Source organism: Stegodyphus dumicola, chromosome 1 (genome assembly GCF_044657685.1).
Source record: "Stegodyphus dumicola isolate Sdum_Otavi_A_Nest chromosome 1, ASM4465768v1".
Classification (NCBI taxonomy): Eukaryota; Metazoa; Arthropoda; class Arachnida; order Araneae; family Eresidae; genus Stegodyphus; species Stegodyphus dumicola.
The window spans coordinates 194,463,868-194,487,452 of record NC_140768.1 but is presented as its reverse complement, the minus strand read 5'-3'; the positions used below and the strand labels follow the sequence as shown (position 1 = coordinate 194,487,452).

Sequence of the window (23,585 nt, the reverse complement as noted above, 5' to 3'; positions counted from 1 at the left end):
TGAAATGTCACCCATATCAAAGGAGCCAAGTTGGCGCAACCAAGGCTGTTCTCGGAACCTTATCTAAATTTTGTATGCGATGCTACTGCCATGTGTTATATTTGCATATTGCTATCCCATGACTTTTGTCACCTCAGAGTAGATCATATGAGCAGGAATGTGATATATTAATACATGTATAAAATCGGATCGAAAAGTAATTGCCCTGCATTTTCGCAATAGATGCACATTACTTGACTTTTAATGCTAATTTAGCAACATAACAAAATTAGGAATCAGATGCCAAACAAATATAAACACATCTTAATCCCGTTTTTCCCCATGTATTTTCCTTTTCTCCTTAGCACCATTTCCCCACATGATATTTACTTCCGTTGGCATAACAAAATGTCGCCCATATCCTTAAAAAAGCCAAGTTGGCGCAACCAAGTCTGTTCTCCGAACCTTATCCCGCACGTTCATATAACGTCCAACTTTCTTTCCAATTCGAAATACGCTCCACTCCGTTCTTCGTTTTGCTATCTTGTTCGATATTTTCGAACCAAGAATGCGATAGAAGCATAACTCAGGTTCCTTGCAAGCTCATGATTTACGCTGAGGTACACAACAAAGCGTGTGGTCTGTATTTCTTTCTAAGTTATACATAATGCCCATAACAATAAAAAATAAACATTTAATTTCTTTTCGATCAAAACGCGCTTCACAAACTACGTAGCATTGTCAAATGTAAATACCAGTTTTTAATGTTTCCACCTATTTGCCACCAGATGGCAAATCAGAGCTTTCTTTAGTGAAAATATACAACATGAATCCTTCTAAATAAAAATCTAATCTTTTTAATTAGTGTAAGTATTATTTAAGTTTATTTAGAGGCTATGTGCGTAGACGATGTAACGACCTTTCTGAAATCCTGAAAATAACCAAACGTATTTGCTGCTAAACTTATAGAAAGTTGTAACGAATTTTTAATATGTCAAGTAATAATGAAATGAGACTGCAGTTTTTCTTCAGAAAATAGAATCGGATGAAAAAGGTAGTTAAAATCATTTTTGAAAAATTTGCAGCAGAAGAAGACGTTGCAAAGGTAAAAAGTCTGTTTTGTAGGTGGCGTATGTGTCTGTAAATTGGCGCCGTTTGTCGACGTTAAATGTAAATTGTATTTTGGGTATGTGTTTTTAAGTTTAATATTTCTGTTTAAATATTGTAGTTTAATGTTTTATACTTATTTTATATAGTGGTTATATTTACTTTTGCTATATATGCTTATGATCATGTTCTTAAGCAGATGCAGTTACAAATGCCTTTTTATCTATTTAAAAAATCGCATATCCGTTGTAATTCAAAATTGCATACAGCTAAATCGAGGAGGGTAATTTATAAAATAATAAATAAAGTACATATTCTCAGCCATTTTATTTGATTGTTACAAATTTATTAAGAATGAATGCACTTAAGAGTCAACTTTCAGCATTGCCATGTATTACTTAATATCAAAATGTGTGTTAGTTCTTAAACATTTTAATTTTATAGATAAATAAATATGATGAAGTAGAATTCATTTATCATTTAGATTAAATGCTTACTAGTCATTTTGTTGTGTATTTAGAATCTCATCACTTAAGTAAAATTTTCTTAAATATTTATTACAACTATCTTAATTTTATACTTGCCTTATACAATGGTATGATGTCTGATCTTATTCGTTTACTGTATTGGCAGTTATAAGTAATCAGGGGTAGAGTAGACTTTAAGGTACCCCTTGTATTATGGCGAAATTGTTGTTTCATTTATGGTAGCCTGAGTAGTTGAATGTTATGGAAACCCTGTTGTGACGTAATCGGATGCATGATTCTGCAAAATTTTGAATCATGGGATGTTTTGTAAGCGTTTTTGTGGTGTGCGTTGGTTTGATTCTTTAGACGTTAGAATGGCCGATATGTAGTAAGATTAATTTGAAGTTTCTGTATGATTTGGAGCGAAAGGGGAAAAGAGCTTTAATTGACTGGTGTGTAAATGAAGGTTTACTTAGTAGCCATTATAAGTGTCCTGTATGTAGGAAGGATATGCGTTTAGTCGAACGTAAAAACCGTTTAGATGGATTTGAATGGGTTTGTAGGAAGAAAGATTCAGATGGTCACTATGCGAAGCGTTCAGATCAGAAAGAGTATCTGGTTTGAAAAAAGTCATTTGAGTATGATTGATATTTTGATTTTTACGTGGCTCTGGGTGTACGAAGCAAACTGGAAAATCATGGTAAGTGAATATTTGCTTTTGGTAGTGTTTAAATGTATAACATGTTTTTCCTTTTTCATGTTATTTTATTTCTTGGTTTAAAATGTATTTAATTGAGATTATGTATTTTTTTTTGCCTATATTGTAGAATTTGGTGCTCCTTTGACCTTTTTAAGTAAAAATATATCGATGTGCACATGGACAAATTAAAGGGAGTGCGCAATGCAATTCTGATTTTCTGCAAAGTTTGTGCAATTCTGGGATTTTTTTAAAAGTGAAAATAGGTCGACGTGTACATGGATAAAGTTAAAAGAGGTCGCAATGCCATTTTTGTGCAATTTGGGGATTTTTTTTAAGTGAAAATAGGTCGACGTGTACATGGATAAAGTCAAAGGAGTGCGCAATGCCATTTTTGTTCAATTTGGAGATTTTTTTTAAGGGAAAATAAGTGATGTGTACATGGATAGCGAATTCGTGCAATTGTTTGTCTTGTTATTTTGGCTTTGTGCCAAAATAACGATTCAAAGAATTGCACAAAATCGGTATCCATGTACCGCCAAAAATTGCGAATTTTGGCCAAGGGGTATACCCTAAACTATACTTTTACCATAATCAGTTTGCCTAATGAAGCATTATAAAAGAAATTTGTAATTCTGACACATTGTGTTACTTGTAGTGAAGTGCATATGCTCTGGAACGGATATGGATGTCGTATCAGTAGCTCTCAGCGCACTTCATTCAAGTAAATTTGTTCTTAAAATGAATAAACATCTCAAAATTCTGTATTGTATTTGGGGCTTTCTGGTTATCCGCATTCCCACTGAAAGCCACGAAAATACGCACCATGCCACCAAAAAATATTTGTTACTGTAACTAATGATGTCACCAAAAACTATGTGGCAATCCAGGTATGCATATAGCATCCCCATATAGCTTTTGACTTCTTCAGATATTTTTACCTGCATCACCGCAGAAAATTTATGGAAAAATCTATGGAAATTTTAACATTTTAGTATAATGATACACAACATATTGCAGTTTTTACCGTTTTTAGCAAGTTATCGACATAGCTTTCTGCTGCCGTAGAGTTTGATTCTGTTTATGTGTTTCGGTAAAGGTTAACACTAAGGTGACCATTGTTGTTTTTGGTGATTTTTTCAGGTCATCAAGAATAGTGCCGAAAGGCAATGTTTCAAAGATGGCTATCCCCTAAAACAATCTTGAAAATTTATATTTCAAAAGTAACAAAAATAGTCACCTCATGTGTTCTTAGCTGTGTCTCATCGTCATCATCAAATGACTGCTACCCATACGTAATGCAGATCCTGTTGTTCCGGTATTGGTGACGCCACATAATCTCCACAAAATAGGGATACAAAATGTCATCTGACGGCTGCTGAAAGCCCTGCCTGCTAAACTCGCACTTAAAGTGGCTCCACATACCCTCAATGGTGTTGATATGAGTGTCAGTTTTGAGCAACTTTCTCGTGACAAACCCATTCATAGCCACCTGATCGAACCTTAAACAGATGCATATCTTTCATACAAACTTGACGTTCATAGTGGAAACTAAGGCTGATCTTTGGAATATGGTAACTGGTAGTTTGGCGACATTTTGGAGGCGATAAAGGTTACTACCTAGGACTTTGGGAATAATATGAGAAGTCCTCAGTTTCGATTACGCATTATTTTGTGTGAGGGAAATGAGAGATCATGAGATATATCAGGTGACATTAATGGACGAATTATAGTTTTTTAATCGGAAAAGGGGGGAATTTCTAAAACTGTAGTACTATATTATTTTGTATTAAGCTTCGTTGTGTGTTGTGTGAAATAGTGGAAGTGTGCATGCCACATAATGAAGATTCTGAAGATTAGGTAAGTTAGTATTTTTAATCATTTGAGGATATTATTTTTATGCATTGTTCTAAATGTAAGGAGTAAATAAATTAATATGATATTATTGGAAAATTGTTATTAGCAATGGTTTAGTCTAAAGCAATTAGGATTGTAATCTAATTTTTATTAATTTAATGTATGTGCTTATCTATATTTTAAGTAGTGTTTTTGGTTGATCTTTGGATTATGGTAACTTGGCAATTTTTTGGCGAAAATTTGGCAACCAACTCTGCTACAGCAACCCTCTACTGTTTTTTTCCTTGCCATTTTGTCGTCACGAAGTAAAGACATGTTTCTTTTTATTTACTCAACACTTTTTCCAACAATCTACTAGCCCAATTACACTGATGCTAGACATTTTATGTAACATAACTGCTTAATCATGACAAATATTAACTGCAAAATTGGGAAAAAGTGCAGAATTGCAAACTCCTTGCGCGTTTTTCAGAATAGCACATACACATAAACCATTTACACGTCAACTTATTTTTACTTAAAAAAATGTCCCAGAATTGCACAAAAATGGCATTGCGCGCACTCTTTACTATATCCATGTACACTGCTTTTTTGTCATAAATTAGAAAAATTTCACGAAAATGCATGAAAATTTTGTGAATCTTTAAATCCGGTAAAAGGAACATATACGAAATTACCTCATCGCGAAAAAGTATATACCCTTTCCAAGGATGAACATTTCCACGTATAAAATAAATAAAATATCCAAAAATTTTTACCTCTAAATTATTTATTATATTATAAACGTCAGCAACGAATTTATACGCAAACATTAAAAATAGTTACAAATACTTAGTGTCAAATATTTAAATTATTTCCATACACGTTTACTTCAACTGAAACATATACCAAATTCCTACAAACATAAAATTCACAAAATAACTATCATTTAATTAAAATATCACTAAACCATGTACACGTCGACTTATTTTTACTTGAAAAAACATCCCAGAATAGCACAAAAATGGCATAGCGCACACTCTTCACTATATCCATGTACACTGCTTTTTTCTCATAAATTAGAAAAATTTCACGAAAATGCATGAAAATACTCAGCGTATACTACTCAAACATATTCCAAAATACTAGAAATATATAACTCACAAAATCACGATCATTAAATTAAAATATAATTGAATTAAAAAACACTACTTAAAATATAAATAAGCACATACATTAAATTAATAAAAATTAGATTACAATCCTAATTACTTTAAACTAAATCATTGCTAATAACAGTTTTCCAATAATACCACATTAATTTATTTACTCCTTACGTTTAGAACAATGCATAAAAATAATAAATATCCTCAAATGATTAAAAATACTAACTTACCTAATCTTCATTACGTGGCTGCAGCACTACTGCTAATTTCTAAATCCTAAATCCAGTAGTCAACTGGAAGTCTATTCACCAAGTAATAAGAAATTAATAAAATTTCACCTATACTCAAATTACTTTCAGCAAACCACGTACCCTTCCTTACAGTCCTTTTCACAAAATGTCCATTTTCACCATATTTCTTGCACCACCATTTAAACTTAACTGTAATATCCTTCTTTTCACACAATCTCAACTTATTATTATTATCAGATAAACGCATTAAAAATTTAGAATTCACTTTACATAGTGCCATGCAATCCGAAAATTAATCAACACTATTTCACGCAACACACAATGAAGCTTTTCCAAATTAACCCCCTTTTCTGATTAAAGAACTGTAATTCGTCCATTAATGTCACGTTTCACACAACACAGAATATAGCTAAATACGAAATTTCCAGATTTCCCCCTTTTCCGATTAAACAACTGTAATCCGTCCATTAATGTCACATGACATATCTCATGATCTCTCATTTCCCTCACACAAAATAATGCGTAATCTGAACTGAGTGCTTCTCACATTATTACCAAAGTCCTAGGTAGTAACCTTTATCGCCTCCAAAATGTCGCCAAACTACCAGTTACCATATTCCAAAGATCAGCCATGTTTTTTAATTTAATTATATTTTAATTTAATGATCGTGATTTTGTGAGTTATATGTTTGTAGTATTTTGGAATACGTTTGAGTAGAATACGTTGAGTATTTTCATGCATTTTCATGAAATTTTTCTAATTTATGAGAATAAAGCAGTGTAAATGGATGTAGTGAAGAGTGTGCGCTATGCCATTTTTGTGCAATTCTGGGATGTTTTTTTAAGTAAAAATAAGTCGACGTGTACATGGTTTAGTGATATTTTAATTAAATGATAGTTATTTTGTGAATTTTATGTTTGTAGGAATTTGGTATACGTTTCAGTTGAAGTAAACGTGCATGGAAGTAATTTAAATATTTGACAGTAAATATTTGTAACCATTTGTAATGTTTGCTGTATGAATTGGTTGGTGACGTTTATAATATAATAGATAATTTAGAGGTAAACGTTTTTGGTTATTTTATTTATTTTATACGTGGAAATGTTCATCTTTGGTAAGGGTATATACTTTTTGCGATCAAGTAATTTCATATGCAGTCAAAAGTCGTTAATCCGGACTCGTCGGGACTTCGGCGATTCCGGATTATCGATTTTTCCGGATTATAGATTATCAGTTTAAATCAGGAAGATGGCATGCAAAAATTACGAAATTAAAAATATGAAACCGTAATTTATGAAATAAAGAACAATTATGATCTAAAGGGTATCAAAATTTACAAAAAGAAAAAGCTCAATATTTATTTGTTTACTTTATTAAACATTTCCTTCAATGTAAGTTGCTTCGTTTCATGTGATAATACTTTCTCTTTAATTCTATTAAACAGACATAATTTCTTGTTCAGTTACAAAGTTCCGCTGTTCAAGTCCTATAATTGCTGTGTCGAGAACACCGACTAATTTGTCAATCGAAATGTTTTCGTTTTCAATAACCTCTGTCACTTTCTTTGCTATCGAAAGCGAATTATAATGACGAGGAACTTGTTTTAAATCATATCAAAGACGGAGCATATCGAGATGAAATACTACATTTGGTAAGGAATTATAAGCCATAAAATACATGTTTACAAATAATTTTATAAAATAAAAACATCTGCGCTGAAGATAAGGATAGTGCTGACAGATCAACTTCCAATTCATTACGCGCCCTCCGCAGCGATTCCCCCGCCGAGCAGCGTGAAATTGATAAATAGATTTCGGATTTCAAAGCATACTTTCGCTTTAGATCCTTTACATATTAACAAATATATATCGGGAATTCTATTTGATATAATCGAAAGTTTAAGCTTACTTTTATAAAATTGCTCTTACAGTCTGCAAAAAATAATAAGCCAGATCCAATTCGAAAATTAAGGAACAACGCAATCATAAAAATTAACTGAAATAGATAATTAGATAATTTTAGCTTATACGTCCATTATACATAAAACGCGCACGCGAAAACGTATTCTGCACTTGCGCACACTCATATGAGCAGTCGTAAAAGGTCTTACGCACACGTGTAAACGCCTATGCGCATGTGTCAACGCGGCGCATGCTCAGAAAGTCTTTAGTTTTGAGGTCCGGATTATAGATCATTCCGAATTATGGGTGTCCGAATTAATGACTTTTGACTGTATGTGCTTTTTACCAAGTTTAAAGAATCACAGAATTTTTTTGCATTTTCGTGCAAATTTTCGTAATTTATGAGAAAATAGCAGTGTAGATGGATAAAGTTAAGAGTGTGTGCAATGCCATTTTTGTGCAATTCTGGGATGTTTTTTAAGTAAAAATAAGTCGACGTGTAAATGGTTTATGTGTATGTGCTATTCTGAAAAACGTGCAAGGAGTTTGCGATTGTGCACTTTTTCCCAATTTTGCAGTTAATATTTGTCATGATTAAGCAGTTTTGTTACGTAAAATTTCTAGCTTAAGTGTAATTCGGCTAGTAGATTGTTGGAAAAAGTGTTCAGTAAATAAAAAGAAAAGAAACATGTTTTTACTTCGTGAAGACAAAATGGCGGCGAAAAAAAAATAGAGGGTTGCTGTAGCAGAGTTGGTCGCAAAAAAAATCGCCAAGTTACCATAATCCAAAGATTGACCGATTTTTCTTTAAGCGAAAACAGATTGTTATATAAATGTGGAAAATAACAGTTCTTCCCGTATACATAACAGTCTGGCACTGTGCACATTAAACGTTATATATATTTATATTTTATGATGCATTCCTGTTTTGTAAGTTTAGTTTTTTCCATTAAGCTTTATATGTTGTTAGGGTTACTGCTATCTAGTTAAATTTTACGCAAGCATTTACTTTCAATGGTGTCTTAACAGAAAAGTGCCAAAAATACTCTGCATTCACATTCGTATGTCAGGTGATACATCAAAACATCTACAGGGTTCATACGGTCCTTAAGAGTCCTTAAAAGTCCTTAATTTTTGTGGAATCGATTTTTGGTCCTTAAAAGTCCTTAATTTTGGCCCAAATCAGTAGAAGGTCCTTAATTTTAATCATCTGAAATTTCTGTCTGTTTTTGACTACCATTTTGAGTGTGAATTTGGAGGAATATTTTTGGCTATTCACTGACGTATATGGTTATCTTTTGAATGGGTTCATGGGTTATAATTTGTTTCTATTTCTAATATAAATGATGGGATACTCGAGTTTTTAAGCAAGAAGTGAAACATAAGCATTTTGAAATTCGTTTTTGTAATAAAGAGCTCTTAAACAATTTTCGCTTTTGGGGATGAGAATTCTTTTATTAAACGGTTCTAAATTTGGCAACTTGTCAACATTTTGGCGATTTTAAGATTAGTTTCTGTAGAAAATTTTTAATTCCAAAATCTGAGAATTTTTTGACGTTTTTTTTAAACATCATTGATAAATTTCATTAAAATAATGGTAATATATTGTAATTATATTTAAAAAATAACATAAAATAAAACATTTTTATATTTCGCTGTCATATTATAAAATTTCATTTTGGGGTACTATTCCGTTTTGAGGGCCATAAAAAATTGCAGCGAAAATGTATACGCAAAAGCGCCAAATCTAGCAAACGCGCCCATTTAACAGACTGTCAAATCTAGCATACGTGCTGATTTCAGATTGCGTAAGTTTATATAGTTCTATATTTCTTAAGACGCCATTGAGATATTAGTTTAATTTTTGAATCCTTTTTTGATATCTTATGGATTTAACAATTTGGGATTTGCCCATGACAAAAAGTCTGCAATAGAATTTTGGGTAAGTGCAGAATCTCCCATTGCTTGACGCGTTTTTTAAAAATTGCACATACTCGGTATCCATGTATACATAGGCTTATTTTCACTTAAAAAGAATTCCAGAATTGCACAAAAATGGCACTGCGCACACCCTTGACTTCATCTATCGACCTATTGTCACTTAAAAAGTAAAAGAAAAATGACAAAAATCGAATTGTTTTTAACCTTGTAAAAAGCGACAAACAAATAAGTGGGCGATTCTGCACTTTACCGAGAATGTTTTCAAAGAAAAGGCATCATTCATTATAGAAAATTATGTTTGAACAACCAACGAGATGACATTACGCTTTAGCGATAACTCGGGAGTGAAATAGCGATGCAGGCATCCATTCAGTTATGTTTAGCAATTTTTATATACTAAATTATAATAATGATCTGGATAGTTATTTACTCTTATGCTTCCATTCAGTCATGTTTAGCCTTTTATACATAAATTATAATAATAAAAAAGTATAATATGAGATTAACCTTTCATCTAAATTAAAACATCAATCTTAAATAGTTATTTACTAATATACTTATTTCTTTTATTAGGGTTGCCACAATTATTTTTGGCAGCACTGGCATCAACAATAGTTTGGCGATTTTTTACGGCCCTCAAAACCGAATACAGTAAAAAGTCGTTAATTCGGACACCCATAATCTGGAATGATCTATAATCCAGACCTCAAAGCTACAAACTTTCTGCGCATGCGCGTAAGACTTTTACGGCTGCGAATATGCGCGTGCGCAAAATACGTTTACGAATGCACGTTTAATGTATAACGGACTGTATAAGCTAAGCTAAAAGTATCTAATTCAATTAATGTTGCAGATTGCGTTGTTCCTTAATCTTCGAATTGTATTCGGCTTATTATTTTTTGCAGACTGTTAGAGCAATTTTATAAAAGTAAGCTTGAACTTTCGATTATGCCAAATAGAATTTCTGATATATATTTACTAATATGTAAATCATCTACAAAGCGAAAGTATGTTTTGAAATCCATTAAACAAAAAGTGGAATTGCTGCAAAAAATGGATAAAGGCATATCCTTTGTTTATCTCAACTTTAATGTTTGTTTATCTAAACTTTGTTTATCTTTAACGCCGCCGCGGGCGCACAATGAATTGGAAGTTGATCTGTCAGCACTATCCTTATCTTCAGGGCAGATGTTTTTATTTTATTTGGCTTATAATTTCTTACTAAATGTAGTATTTCATCTCAGTGTACTCCGTCTTTGATATGATTTAAATCAAATTCCTCGTCATTATAATTCGCTTCCGATAGCGAAGAAAGTGACAGAGGTTATTGAAAATGAAAAAATTTCGATTGTCAAATTAGTCGGTATTCTCGACACAGCAATTATAGGACTTGAACAGCGGAACTTTGTAACTGAAAAAGAAATTATGTCTGTTTATAGAATTAAAGAGAATGTATTATCACATAAAAAACGAAGCAACTTAAACAACTTACATTGAAAGAAATGTTTAATAAAGTAAACAAATAAATATTAAACTTTTTTTTTCGTAAATTTTGATACCCTTTAGATCATAGTTGTTCTTTATTTCATAAATTAAGGTTTCATATTTTTAATTTTATAATTTCTGCATGCCATCTTATAAGATTTAAACTGATGATCTATAATCCGGAAAAATCGATAATCCGGAATCGCTGAAGTCCCCGATGAGTTTGGATTAACGCCTTTTGACTGTAGTACCCATTTTGGTAACTTATTATACAATATTTTGAATCTGAAAAATAAAAAAGGTATAATGCTACAAAGCATAATTTACAAAACAGCTCTTAGCAAAAGCAAAATTAGCTATGTAATTAATTAAAAATGTCTTTTTAAATTTTTTCATAGTTTTCATAGTTTTACTCCTGATACTAGAATCTTTTTCTGAACATGTTTATTTTCCCTACTTTTCACTAGTCACAAGCATGGAAAATATGCTTCTAATCTTATCATTTGGGCAGGCAATATAGAAAGGAATTTTTTTATTAATAAAGAAATTGAAAACTTACAATTTAAAAAAGCTATCTAATATGTCTTAATGGACCATACACAGAGCTGGCACTAGGCATTTTCCCATCTGATGCGATCTATGTGGATTCTAAAATCGACTGCATAGTGCTTTTCTAAATTCTGCTTCCAATGCCTGCTCTAAATTAAAAAAGTTTTAACGTTTCTAGATTTTGTTCTTTGGTGTGTCACTAAATTCTAAAAATTCTGGAAATTGCTATTATGGAAATTATTCATATTCCATAATAGGTTTTGTTACTCATTTTTTAAATTGAATCTTCATAATATATATGCTATTTTACAGTTAAATAATGTCCCATTTTTTCTGCGGACCATCATAACATTTTCACTGACCACCAGTTGCCGACCTCTGTTCAATACAATTTGGAATGAATATGAAAGAAAACCTTGATTGAATGGTGTGTAAATGAAGATTTAAATGGTTTAATCACCTCTCAGTAAATTATGCAGTGACATTTAGACATTTGGAAATGAGCTCATATGAACACTGTGGATGGAAGGTATGTGTGGTGTAATAAAAAAGGGATTTTCGAAAGAAGTGCCACTGGAATATTTTTTATTTTTACATTTGCAAATTTATATGGTGACGGCAGTATACAGATTCTAGTTCAGATAGTTTCAGTTTTTTGGATGGTGGTAAGGAATTCTGTATACCACATGCTAGAGTCATAGACTTTTTAAAATAAGTTAAGTCGATATTTCCTTTTTGTACTACGCAGATTAGATAACATGTATTTCCATTTTTATGTTATTTCCTTGTTTTATTTTGATTTAAAATGCAGATTTTTGAGATTATAGTTTTTTTATGTTTTAATTATGTTATACTGCATTATGTTTTGAATGCTATTTTTCTCAGGAGGGCACTGCATGTAAACAGGAATGGAGCCAAAAAAATTGCTTAAAATATATTTTTCCCAGCTCTGTTTTTCATAGACCCCCTTCCTAGGGGTTGCTGCAAAAACAGTCGGGCAGTGTAATATTTATCCTGCAGCGTTTCAAAAAATCTGATGTGTACACCACGACTTCCTTGTACGGAATATTAAATTATACGCATTTTTTCTTGCATTTTATTTAAACTTATTGGATTGAATTAAACCTACTTCGCCGACAGCGCATAAACCACAATGGAGTAAATGCATTCTTTAAAATCCACTTTGTTTACCATAGCGACACTCTGGTGCTAGGTTGACTTAACAGTATTATATTTCATTCGTATTATAACTCAGAATGCACAAAATGTATATCATTTAAAGAATTATCTAATCGTTGCCACATGTTCTATTCAAATACTATAATAAAGCTAGAACTATGTATAAAAGAAATTAAGCAAATAAAACAAAAAAGAAACTGTTTTTCACAGACGATTGAGTATTTCTCATTTAATTGATTTAGTTCTCACTTCGCGAGAAGGCAAGAATACGTAAAAACTCAAAATATCTATATTAAAAATTACGAAGTAAATCTCAAACGCTTATTTCCTCGAAAAAATTCCAGAAAGAATTAAGCATGATTTAATTGGCAATAATAAATGAATGTGTTATCTTTGTTGTTGCGAAGCTAAGTTTCTCTAGATTGGCAACAAATCCACTAGTCTCCTGTTTCAAATGTAAACATCAATGGCCGCCATTAAAAACAGGCTTAGCGGCAATTAAACAACTTTAAAATTGCTGATAATTCTAAAAATATTGCACACAGATTTACTAAAGGCATAAAATCCTTAACCGGAAGAAAAAAACAACATAATTCAATCATTTTTAAAGCAAAAAATGTACAATTTACAAACATATAAGAGTAAAGAAACTGAGATCACTGAGCCGGGTAATAGAGTGGATATATATATAAATATATTTATATACGTTTGGTGCGGCCGATTGCAACCAAAATACAAGGTGCACATCTACATATTATAGCAGTCCTATATACAAAATTTCAACGTTCTGAGGCTACCCGTTTTTGAGTTATGCGAGATACGTACCCACGTAGGTACATACGTTCATACAGACGCCTCGAAAAATTCTCTTCAGAATTAATTTTAAAGCAGTTTTATAATTTTTTTGAAGGAAAAGAGTATTTTATTCTGTCCTTATGTACAGATATCATGCAAAAACATCGTTTAATTGCATTCGATAGCGGTCAAAATGGATATTTTCGTTGAAATATGCTGCCTGAAACTTTTCACGATTACAATACTTCCTTTTTACTTCGTACAAGGAAGTAAAAAGAGTGTAAATAAAGGTAAAGTTTCACCAAGGCATTCTCAAATACTCAAAAGAAAGCAAAATGTATGGAAATGTCACATCACAAGTGCGAAATTTACCTGACAGTTACAGCTTTCAGATGAAATTTTACACTGAGTGGTTTTCGAACAGTAGCCTAATGCTGAATTTTTAATAATCGGTCAACTTTAAACATGTTTTTAACAGTTGACACAGAGCTACTCTCTTTAATAGTGTTTACTGCAAAGTAGAAAGTGTAAAAAGAAAAACAGCACAAGATACAAATTTAGTAACTTTCTTACATAAAATAAATACACAAAAAAATTTTTTTTGCTTTTAATGAGACAGGAAAACTTGATGTTTTAATACCAAATTTTTTATCAGGTTTAACATTAAATATTCTTCTTGGCCAGTGGTATCCAAACAGCTTTTTTGCCCCTTTTCTTTCTTTGGTACGAATATTGGCAACTGCATTGAAACTTCTTTGCAAGAGGTATGCCAATGGAAATGCTGTCAAAAACGTGCAGTATCCCGTAATGCAGGATAAGTAACACGTATTTATATATCTTTGGAGCCAGTATCGCTGATATTCCCTTTTAAACTGCACCTTAAATTCTTTGTTAATGCTTATTCCAGTCAATTCATCTTGTAGCATGACATTCAATTCTTCAATGTCACTATATGGATTGATAATCCACTGTGGTATTTCCATAGCCAGAACATTCTTAAATTTAGTTTTCAAGACTTTTTAAATGTTGTTTAAATATTGAGCATAGGTTGAAGTGTCATCATCCTGGCAGTTTGTTACAATTTGGGAAACTGGGAAAAATCCCCCACCCAATGTTTTGCTTTATTAGATTAATGCCACAAAGACTGGCATGGTGACTTTAATAAATGCTACAAAGCTGACTTGTTTTTTATTAAATTAAGACTAGCACTTTGTAACTGCGAGTTAGCCTCCTTAAATGTAGTTAACAAATCTATTAAATATGCAATGTCTTATTTTGATTTGATTAATTTTTAAAATGGAGTCTTTAGCATCCAAAAACTCTAAAAGATCTTTTAAAGAAAAAAAAAAAAAAAAAAAACTTGTCAAACATAAGCCTTTAGACAGTCAGCCTATTTAAATGTGAAGGAGTAAGGAGTAATGTGAAAGTTTTCATCATTTTTTTCACACAATTGGGCAAATAACCCAGACTTCAATGCGGTGCTCTGAATTTGGTTTGTACTGTGTTACGGATTAATTGGAGAGATTGTTGAAATCTGCCACCCAGATTCTTAGCAGCTAAATTTTGTTTATGGATGATGCAATTAACTTCAAATGCCCGAGGCGGCACATTTTTTAAATGGTTTATAAAACCACCATTGTGTCCAAACATGGTAGGTGCTTCATTTGCTGCTGACATTATATTAAATAATGGGATCAATTATTCTCTCAGAATATTGAATGCTGATTCACCTTTAGTGTCTTTTGTCAAAGTTTTCATGAAGAGCAATTCTTCAAGAATTTTTTGGTCCATAATGAATTTATGCCAATAATAGTTATTCTTTATCAGGTAAAGTTGACTCGTCCGCCTGTATGAAAAAATGGTTTGTTTGCAGATGAATACACAAGAAGCTTTTCAGCATCTTTTCATCACAACATCTTTGAACTGTATTATTGCTCAAAGGAATTCTTTTGAGTGCAGGTGTATGTACAGTCAAAAGTCGTTAATTCGGACACCCATAATCCGGAATGATCTATAATCCGGGCCTCAAAGCTACAAACTTTCTGCGCATGCGTCAAGACTTTTACCGCTGCGAATATGCGTGTGCACAAAATACGTTTACAAATGCGCGTTTAATGTATAACGGACGGTATAAGCTAAGCTAAAATGATCTAATTGAGTTAATGTTGCAGATTGCGTTGTTCCTTAATCTTCGAATTGGATCCGGCTTATTATTTTTTTCAGACTGTTAGAGCAATTTTATAAAAGTAAGCTTGAACTTTCGATTATGCCAAATAGAATTTCTGATATATATTTACTAATATGTAAATCATCTACAAAGCGAAAGTATGTTTCGAAATCCATTAAACAAAAAGTGGAATTGCTGCAAAAAATGCATAAAGACATATCCTTTGTTTATCTAAACTTTAATAATTGTTTATCTAAACTTTGTTTATCTTTAACGCCGCCGCGGGCGCGCAATGAATTAGAAGTTGATCTGTAAGCACTATACTTATCTTCAGGGCAGATGTTCTTATTTTATTTGGCTTATAATTCCTTACTAAATATAGTATTTCATCTCGATGTACTCCGTCTTTGATATGATTTAAATCAAATTCCTTGTCATTATAATTCGCTTCCGATAGCGAAGAAAGTGACAGAGGTTATTGAAAACGAAAAAATTTCAATTGTCAAATTAGTCGGTATTCTCGACACAGCAATTATAGGACTTGAACAGCAGAACTTTGTAACTGAAGAAGAAATTATGTCTGTTTATAGAATTAAAGAGAATGTATTATCACATAAAAAACGAAGCAACTTAAACAACTTACATTGAAAGAAATGTTTAATAAAGTAAACAAATAAATATTAAGCTATTTTTTTTTGTAAATTTTGATACCCTTTAGATCTTAATTGTTCTTTATTTCATAAATTACAGTTTCATATTTTTAATTTTATAATTTCTGCATGCCATCTTATCAGATTTAAACTGATGATCTATAATCCGGAAAAATCGATAATCCGGAATCGCCGAAGTCCCGACGAGCCCAGATTAACGACTTTTGACTGTAGTTGTTTTTAAAACCTCTTCAGCGGCTGGCAAAATTAGCTGTTCTCCAATATTATGCAGCTTTCCTGATTTTGCTGTAAGTAGTGTCAAAAGTTATAATGTACTTAACAGTTTTTTTTTAATAACTGAAAATGAAAAAGAGAAAAGATCTTCTGGTACTTTCTGTTTATCCCCCCCCCAAAAAATGCAAACTCGTTGCGATCTTTGGAGAGCATCTGAGAACTCGTGAATAATTTTTCACCAAGCTAATACACGAAAGGTAGCAGTCATTTTCAGAGTGATGGCATGCTAAGAATTCCATGCATCAGTAGTCAGTGCAAAAGCAAAATATATGATTTATAAAGCATAGTTTTTGAGAAATACTTTTTTTTTCTGCACTCTTGTTCTCCTCATGTTCGTAGCAATCTGTTTTTGCTTTAAAAAACACCAAAAAATTACACAGATTGATCATCTATACAAGCTGCCATTGCACACCAGCCAAACAGGCATGTCCTATGTGCAACCCTGATTGCCACATAAATTTATTTTTGACTATATTGGGGGTTGTCATCTTACTAGTTTGGTGCCATACTGCTTTACCTGATGAAAGGTTGGTCCCCCCTTTTTTTATTTTTTTGTTTGTTTGTGTGTGTGTGACTTTTCAGCAGGGATGCAGATAATCAGAATGTACTGATCTGCCTTTAATGCTTACTTATGTAGTATGTAATGTCAGATATGAAAAGAAAAAGCTATGATAGTGCAGGAATCATTATTGATATCCAGAAAGAGTTTTAATAAAAATAATCAGCATTTTATTTTTTCAGGCGAATAAGAATTTCCCTGGAACCTTTAGATCTGTTAAAGAGGGGGGGGGAAAGGTGATGCCCTCTTCCTCAGAGTTTTGACCGTGCGCTATTCTCCTGTCCATTATCAAATTAGGCCCCTCCGCCCCCCAAAAAAGTAATAATTTGGATTTAAATTTTGACCGTATGGGAATGAAGAAGAGTTTCGTGTCGTTTATTTAACTTTATGTTTTGTATCTTTGACATGTATAATCATAAATAGAAGGCTATTTCTGATCACTGAGGATAGTTGCTGTTTAGCAAGTTTCTAATATACTGTTTCACTCTTGTAGCATTATGGTTTTGTAATAGTGGAGCCATATTCCTAGACATTGTAGCAGAGGATACTTTGCATATATTTTACACCATTAGAAAAGTGGCATAACTAATTCAATGGTGTAACCGCCCTAGTGGGCCACGGCCTGCAGTGTTCCGAAATCTGCTTTCTTGACCTCGTGTCCCGGAGTACATCAGCATCTGGGCAAGTGATCAGCTTGTTGCAGAATCTCCGGCGTTTAGTCCCCAAGCAAACTAGGTACTAATTTTATCGACCCATTCAAAGGATGAAAGGCTGTGTCAACCTTGCCCAGCCCGGGGATCGAACCCCGCACCTGTGGTGCAGCTGCGTTACGCGCTAGCCACTTTGCCACCGTGTGGTCAGACAGGTGACATAATCAGTTGTTTTTTTCGCCTCTGTTTTTTTTTTTTTCTTTCTTTTTGTTAAGTCAACTCTTTTTATCTGGGCAGGAATGAACATTCACCATTTCAATATTTGTCTGTCAGGAATAATATAAGAAAAATGGGAGATCTCTGCAACCATCAGACTGAAATAAAAAAGGGAAAATTAGTTTTGTTTGTGTGTGAGCTTTAAGCATATATGTGAAATTTCATCTCTAGCAGCTTAGTCAGTCCTGTAGTATGAGAATCCCACCACTGAACTTTTTCTGCCTGTAGGGAAAAAATGTGGGAGACCAATTTTGAATTTGTGGGAGAAATTACCATGTTGTTTTAGCTGGTTATTCTCCAAAAGTTTATGCAGGATTAAGTAGCATGTAGCTAACCACCTGGAAAAGCAAGTTATAGCATTTACCACAGCTCAGGAAGGAACATGTTCCCGGTAAGCTTTTTGTGTATGTGTGTCCCATGAAACTTATATGCTGATTGAGAATTTTTAACTTTCCTGTAGCCTTCAAATGGTTGCCAGCTGTCTTAGGGCAGATATTCAGCATGGCAATCACCTCCTCGAAAATTTGACATGGATTTTCCTTTTATTGCTTAATGGTAATCTTTGATTCCCTTAGTGTACTTTGTAAAAATCTCGTTGCATTGATTACCAAATGTTAAGTTAATATTATATTATGCACTGCTTTTGACACATTGTGGCTATCTTTCATTTATTTACACTGTGGAAAACAATATGTGCAGGAGCCCTACATTTATCCATGCAAAATGGGCAGCTAGTATGTTTCAAGATCTATTGTGCTGTTTCTTATTTTCCAAAATCGGAAGATTACTTGCCAGCATTGGTAAATTTAACCTCTTTGTTGTACGTCTAGTACGTTCAAGTGAAACTTCTGAAGGGCGGCTGTAACGCACTTCAAGCATTTTTCTACATTTCAAAACTTTTAAACGTTTAAAACACTTTCTAAATGTTTACTTGTTTGAGTTTTTATTTTTGTTATGATTATTTTATTCTAGTACCTCCTAGAGGGCAGTACTAATCAGGCATTCTATTTCTAATTGAATTCCCCCCTCCCGCGGATTTATGAATGTTCGCGGCCATTTTACATAAGATATAAGACGGTGAGAGATCTTCAAAGTCTACTCAGCAGAAAAAGAGAAAGAATGAGGTTGTGAATAGAGAAGACAAGAAAGATATATGTTTGATGGTACAGTCCATAATAACTCTATGATTGATGTTGAAACAGGGAAAAGAACTGTAAAAAAACCAATAATTGTAAAAGATTACAACAACAAAATGGGAGGAGTGGACCGCCTGGATCAGATGTTATAAAATTAATCCTGCTGTTAGAAATAAGCAGAGATATTATTACTTTTCCATTATGCTTTACTTCTTTATAATTTTACTGAATATTCATTTACATTCATCCACTACAAAAGTTATGTATGTACAGAGAAAACAACATTACACGATGCAAAAAACAAAGGGCCGCTGGGGAGAAATTTTCGTGGACAGGAGAGGACGACGAAAGGGTTAATCGGCAGGCTTAACTTAAAGCTTATTTGATTTTCAGAGTTTGGATTTTGTTGTTGTATACATCATATCATCAATTCAGTATTTTGTCCCTCTAAAATATTTACCATTTTAAAATTATAATTAATAAGGAAAAAAAACGTATTTTTTTAGATCTTTAGAATGTGCAACATAATTGATCTTTATGCTAGTTTCAAATTCTGTGGTACTGTTCTTTTATTAACTAGTTTCTCTCTTAAATGTTGACCATTTTTAACTTGCCATTAGTTGCAAAATAAGCACTAGTTTCTTTATATCATTGATTCTTTTTTTTATCTTCCTTTATTTTTCCTCTTTAAAAATGTTAATCATATTTAACTTATCACCAACCAAAAAAAGAATCTGAACTTATCACCAACCAAAAAAAGAATCTGTAATTTTTTCCCCAAGAGCACAAAATTTTGCACATTGATCAAAAGTGTAGAAAATGCTACCAAATGAAATTATTTATTGGAAGACAAAATAATTAATAATGCGGTATCAAAAGCTGGTTTTAAATTGTATTTTCAAATGATACTAAGGTAATAATTTAGAAATGTCATAAAATAAGGTATTACTGTTAAGAACATGGTATTCATATTATGTGTAAATACGAGAACATTTATTAAATTGTTTGAACTTGTTCTTAGAAAAGGGCAGAACATTGATAACTCATATTGTGTGAAGTATATACTGTATATATAAGGATGTATTAAAAGTTGAATATGATAAATACTCATCATACTTGCTGTGACTGAGATTGATCCAGTTTGACGATGCCATCCCTGCATCTGCATTTGTTATTTCATCCCAGGTATTTGGTAGAGTTTTAAACGTGCTTTATATACAAGAAGTAAAAATAGTGCAACCTAGTCATTTGGCAATTAACTTTTTATATATGTTGTCTGTGCAAGGGCAGCTCAGATTGTTTAGCAAAGCTGTTTTGATTATGGGGGGGGGGAAGTGAGTGCAACTGATATTGTCAGTGAAATTGGAAAACTAAAAACAAATCTTGAGTGTAGGTATGATAATAAATTTATGCCTTGAGAACCAGTCTCCATTGAGAAGTAGCATCCCAGGTTGTCAACAATAAGTGGTGCTAAAGCATTTTAACATGCATACATTTACAAAAATGGTATAGTCACATAACACCACATTTCAAATCCTCCATAAAATAAAAAGGCAAGCTGTTGAGCTGGTAAAACAGACACAGAAAAATTACAGAATATTTAACTGGTAAAGATTGGTATGGAATTTCAAGGGCACGGTAATATTTTACATAAGAAAATACAATCGAAAACAAAACATAGCAAGAAAAGAAAAGGATACCAAATACACATCGAAAATTATTCTAAAAATCCAAAAATATACATGGTATTTCACCGATTTAAAAAAAAAAAAAAAATTATAACTGTTCAGCTTTTAATTCGTTTTAATCGAATAATATATAGGTAGAAAGAGGGAAATCTCAAATTTCATGCAGTTAGGGACAGGTAGTGCTAACGCTTTTCCTTATTGAGGTAGGAAAGGAGATACCCAAACTGGTTTTTGGCATACATTTCTTCAAAGCAGTGACATACCCCTTTTATTTATCAAACATTAAGTGACTCACCATTAAGGTCAGTAGGTTTTGACATGCTTGGAAGTAAACATTTTGTAATTACATCGTAGACATAAGTAGAAATATATATATTTCTTTTTTCTATAATATTTTAGAGGCCTAAGATTCCATAATGCATTTTTAAATAACATATCATTCTGAATGTAATCAAAGGCTAGGAATTCCGAACAGAATCAAATGAAATTTCGAGGTAATATTTTGCAGTCAAACTGTATAACAACCGAAGTGATTATTTTTCAATTATATAAACCCTAAGTGAGCTTGAAATGAGCAACTATTATGCCTCTGTCCTAGAAATTTTAAAAAAGAGTATATTACAGTATTATGTTGATGAAAAAAATGCATTTTGTTTAATACATTTTGATATTTGGAACATAATAGAAAAGGGTCAGTTTGAATGCGTAGCAGGCATCAGCCCACAATCCTGGGCTAATATTTAAGGCATGTGGAAAAAGTTTTGTTGAAAATCCCGTAAAGAGGCTGTGGCAAACTTCAGACTGCAAACAGGTCACGATTGTATGGCACGTCATCTTAATGAAATTGGCATACTTCCATCTAGTATATGCCAAATTTGCAATTCAGGCATCATGAATGCAGAGCATCTTGTTATATGCCCAGAACTAGATAAAGAGTCTCAGAAACGTAGTGAGATAAATAAACTATATTGGAATGCCAGAGCTTTCATGAACTCCTTGTAAAGATTGCATCTCTTATATTCTTTTCCTTGTTTAAATTTTTAACTTTTCACTTTTGTTGAAATACATTGTCAAGGGCATCGAAAACAGTATAAAAATTCTCATGCTTATATCAGGTATAAGAAAATTTAGCTTCAAAGTGTGTTATATTTGCAATATTTTGACATTTTAAAGGTATCTTAGGTATTTATGACTATTTACACATAACATAAACATTTTACATATTTTTTAGTCCATTAGTAGTGATTGTTTCTTTTGTGCAGAAGTGTTCCTGCTTTTCGATTTCTTTGGAGCTGCCCTGTGTGGGAGTGCTACTAAGCTGCTGTCAAGCCAACATGTTCTGGATGTAAACTGAATTAACCCTCCTCCCATTAGCTACTTAAGCTCGTCAGCTGTAATACTTGCCACTTCAGTGTTCATTAGATAGTGACTGCGCAATAGAAAACATTTTATATTCTGTACTCTGCAAAGTATGAGTCCATAACAACTGTTCAGCATAATTTTCATCAGCAGTACTTTGATGTTCAATAAGATAGCACTTAGAGCATTAGGCAATGTTTTAAACAATTCCAAGGCATGGGTCGTCTATGTGAAAGGAAATCACCTACCTGTTCCCATATGTCAGATGAAAATATGGAGTGCATGTAGCAGAATTTTGCATGTAGTCCACAGAAATCCACTTGTTATGCTGGCAGGAAACTTGACATTCTTGTAATATTTCTCTCATATGTTTTGCAACATTTTTTTTTCAAACCATATGGGATTCAGTTGCTACAAGTTCTTCATACAGGTGACAAAGAACTATGTTATGTGTATAATTTTGTGAATTTGTCTTTCAGAAGTGTCACAAGATGACAATTTTTAACATGCTTAGTGACACGGCTACTTTTCATGTAAGTGGCAAAGTCATCCACCAGAATGTTACAATATGGGATATGGAGCTGCCACATCAAATTGTACAGCATGAGACTTGCCAAAAGTTAATGTTTTTTGCACTGTTACTCTAAAAAAATGTATGGTTCCCCCTTTTTTACTTCCTTGTTCGAAGTAAAAAGGAAGTATTGTAATCGTGAAAAGTTTCAGGCAGCATATTTCAACGAAAATATCCATTTTGTCCGCTATCGAATGAAATTTACTGATGTTTTTGCATATCTGTACATGAGGACAGAATAAAAGACTCTTTTCCTCCAAAAAAATTATAAAATGCTTTAAAATGAGTTCTGAAGAGAACTTTTCGTGGCGTCTGTATGAACGTATGTACGTATCTCACATAAATAAAAAACAAGTAGCCTGAGAACGTTGAAATTTTGTATATAGGACTGCTAATACATGTAGATGTGCACATCCTATTTTGGTGCAATCGGCCGCACCAAACGTATATAAATATATTTATATATATATCCACTTTGTTACCCAGCACAGTGATGTCAGTTTCTTTGCTCTTATATGTTTGTAAATTGTACATTTTTTGCTTTAAAAATGATTGAATTATGTTGTTCTTATCTTCCGTTTAAGCGTTTTGGTAAATCTTTGGATTATGGTAACTTGGCGATTTTTTGGCGAAAATTTGGCAACCAACCCTGCAACAGCAACCTGCTAGTTTTGTTTTGGATGCCATTTTGTTTTCACAAAGTAAAGGCATGTTTTTTTTATTCAACATTTTTTCCAACAATCTGCTAGCCGAATTACGCTTATGCTAGAACTTTTATGGAACAAAAGTGCTTAATCATGATGAATATTAGGTGCGAAATTGGGAGAAAGTGCAGAATTGCCTACTGCTTGCTGCGTTTTTAAGAATTGCACATACACTGT

The 23,585-nt window shown here is 32.6% G+C and overlaps 1 protein-coding gene across 8 annotated transcripts in view; it reads left to right on the top strand.

Annotated features, from left to right (window-relative positions):
- The first annotated feature begins 477 nt into the window (after positions 1-477).
- Positions 478-23,585, top strand: part of LOC118198053 (uncharacterized) — a 204,531-nt gene continuing 181,423 nt past the window's right edge. For 3 of the 8 annotated variants that reach the window (XM_085824486.1, XM_085824481.1, XM_085824452.1), the window contains exon 1: positions 933-1,084. In XM_085824486.1, coding sequence (XP_085680612.1) covers positions 1,025-1,084 — 60 coding nt within the window. In that variant the 5' untranslated portion in view covers positions 933-1,024. Of the gene's footprint in view, positions 619-820; positions 846-930; positions 1,166-23,585 lie in introns of those variants that run through there. The other 5 variants (XM_085824477.1, XM_085824460.1, XM_085824479.1 and 2 more) reach the window with 5 other exon arrangements.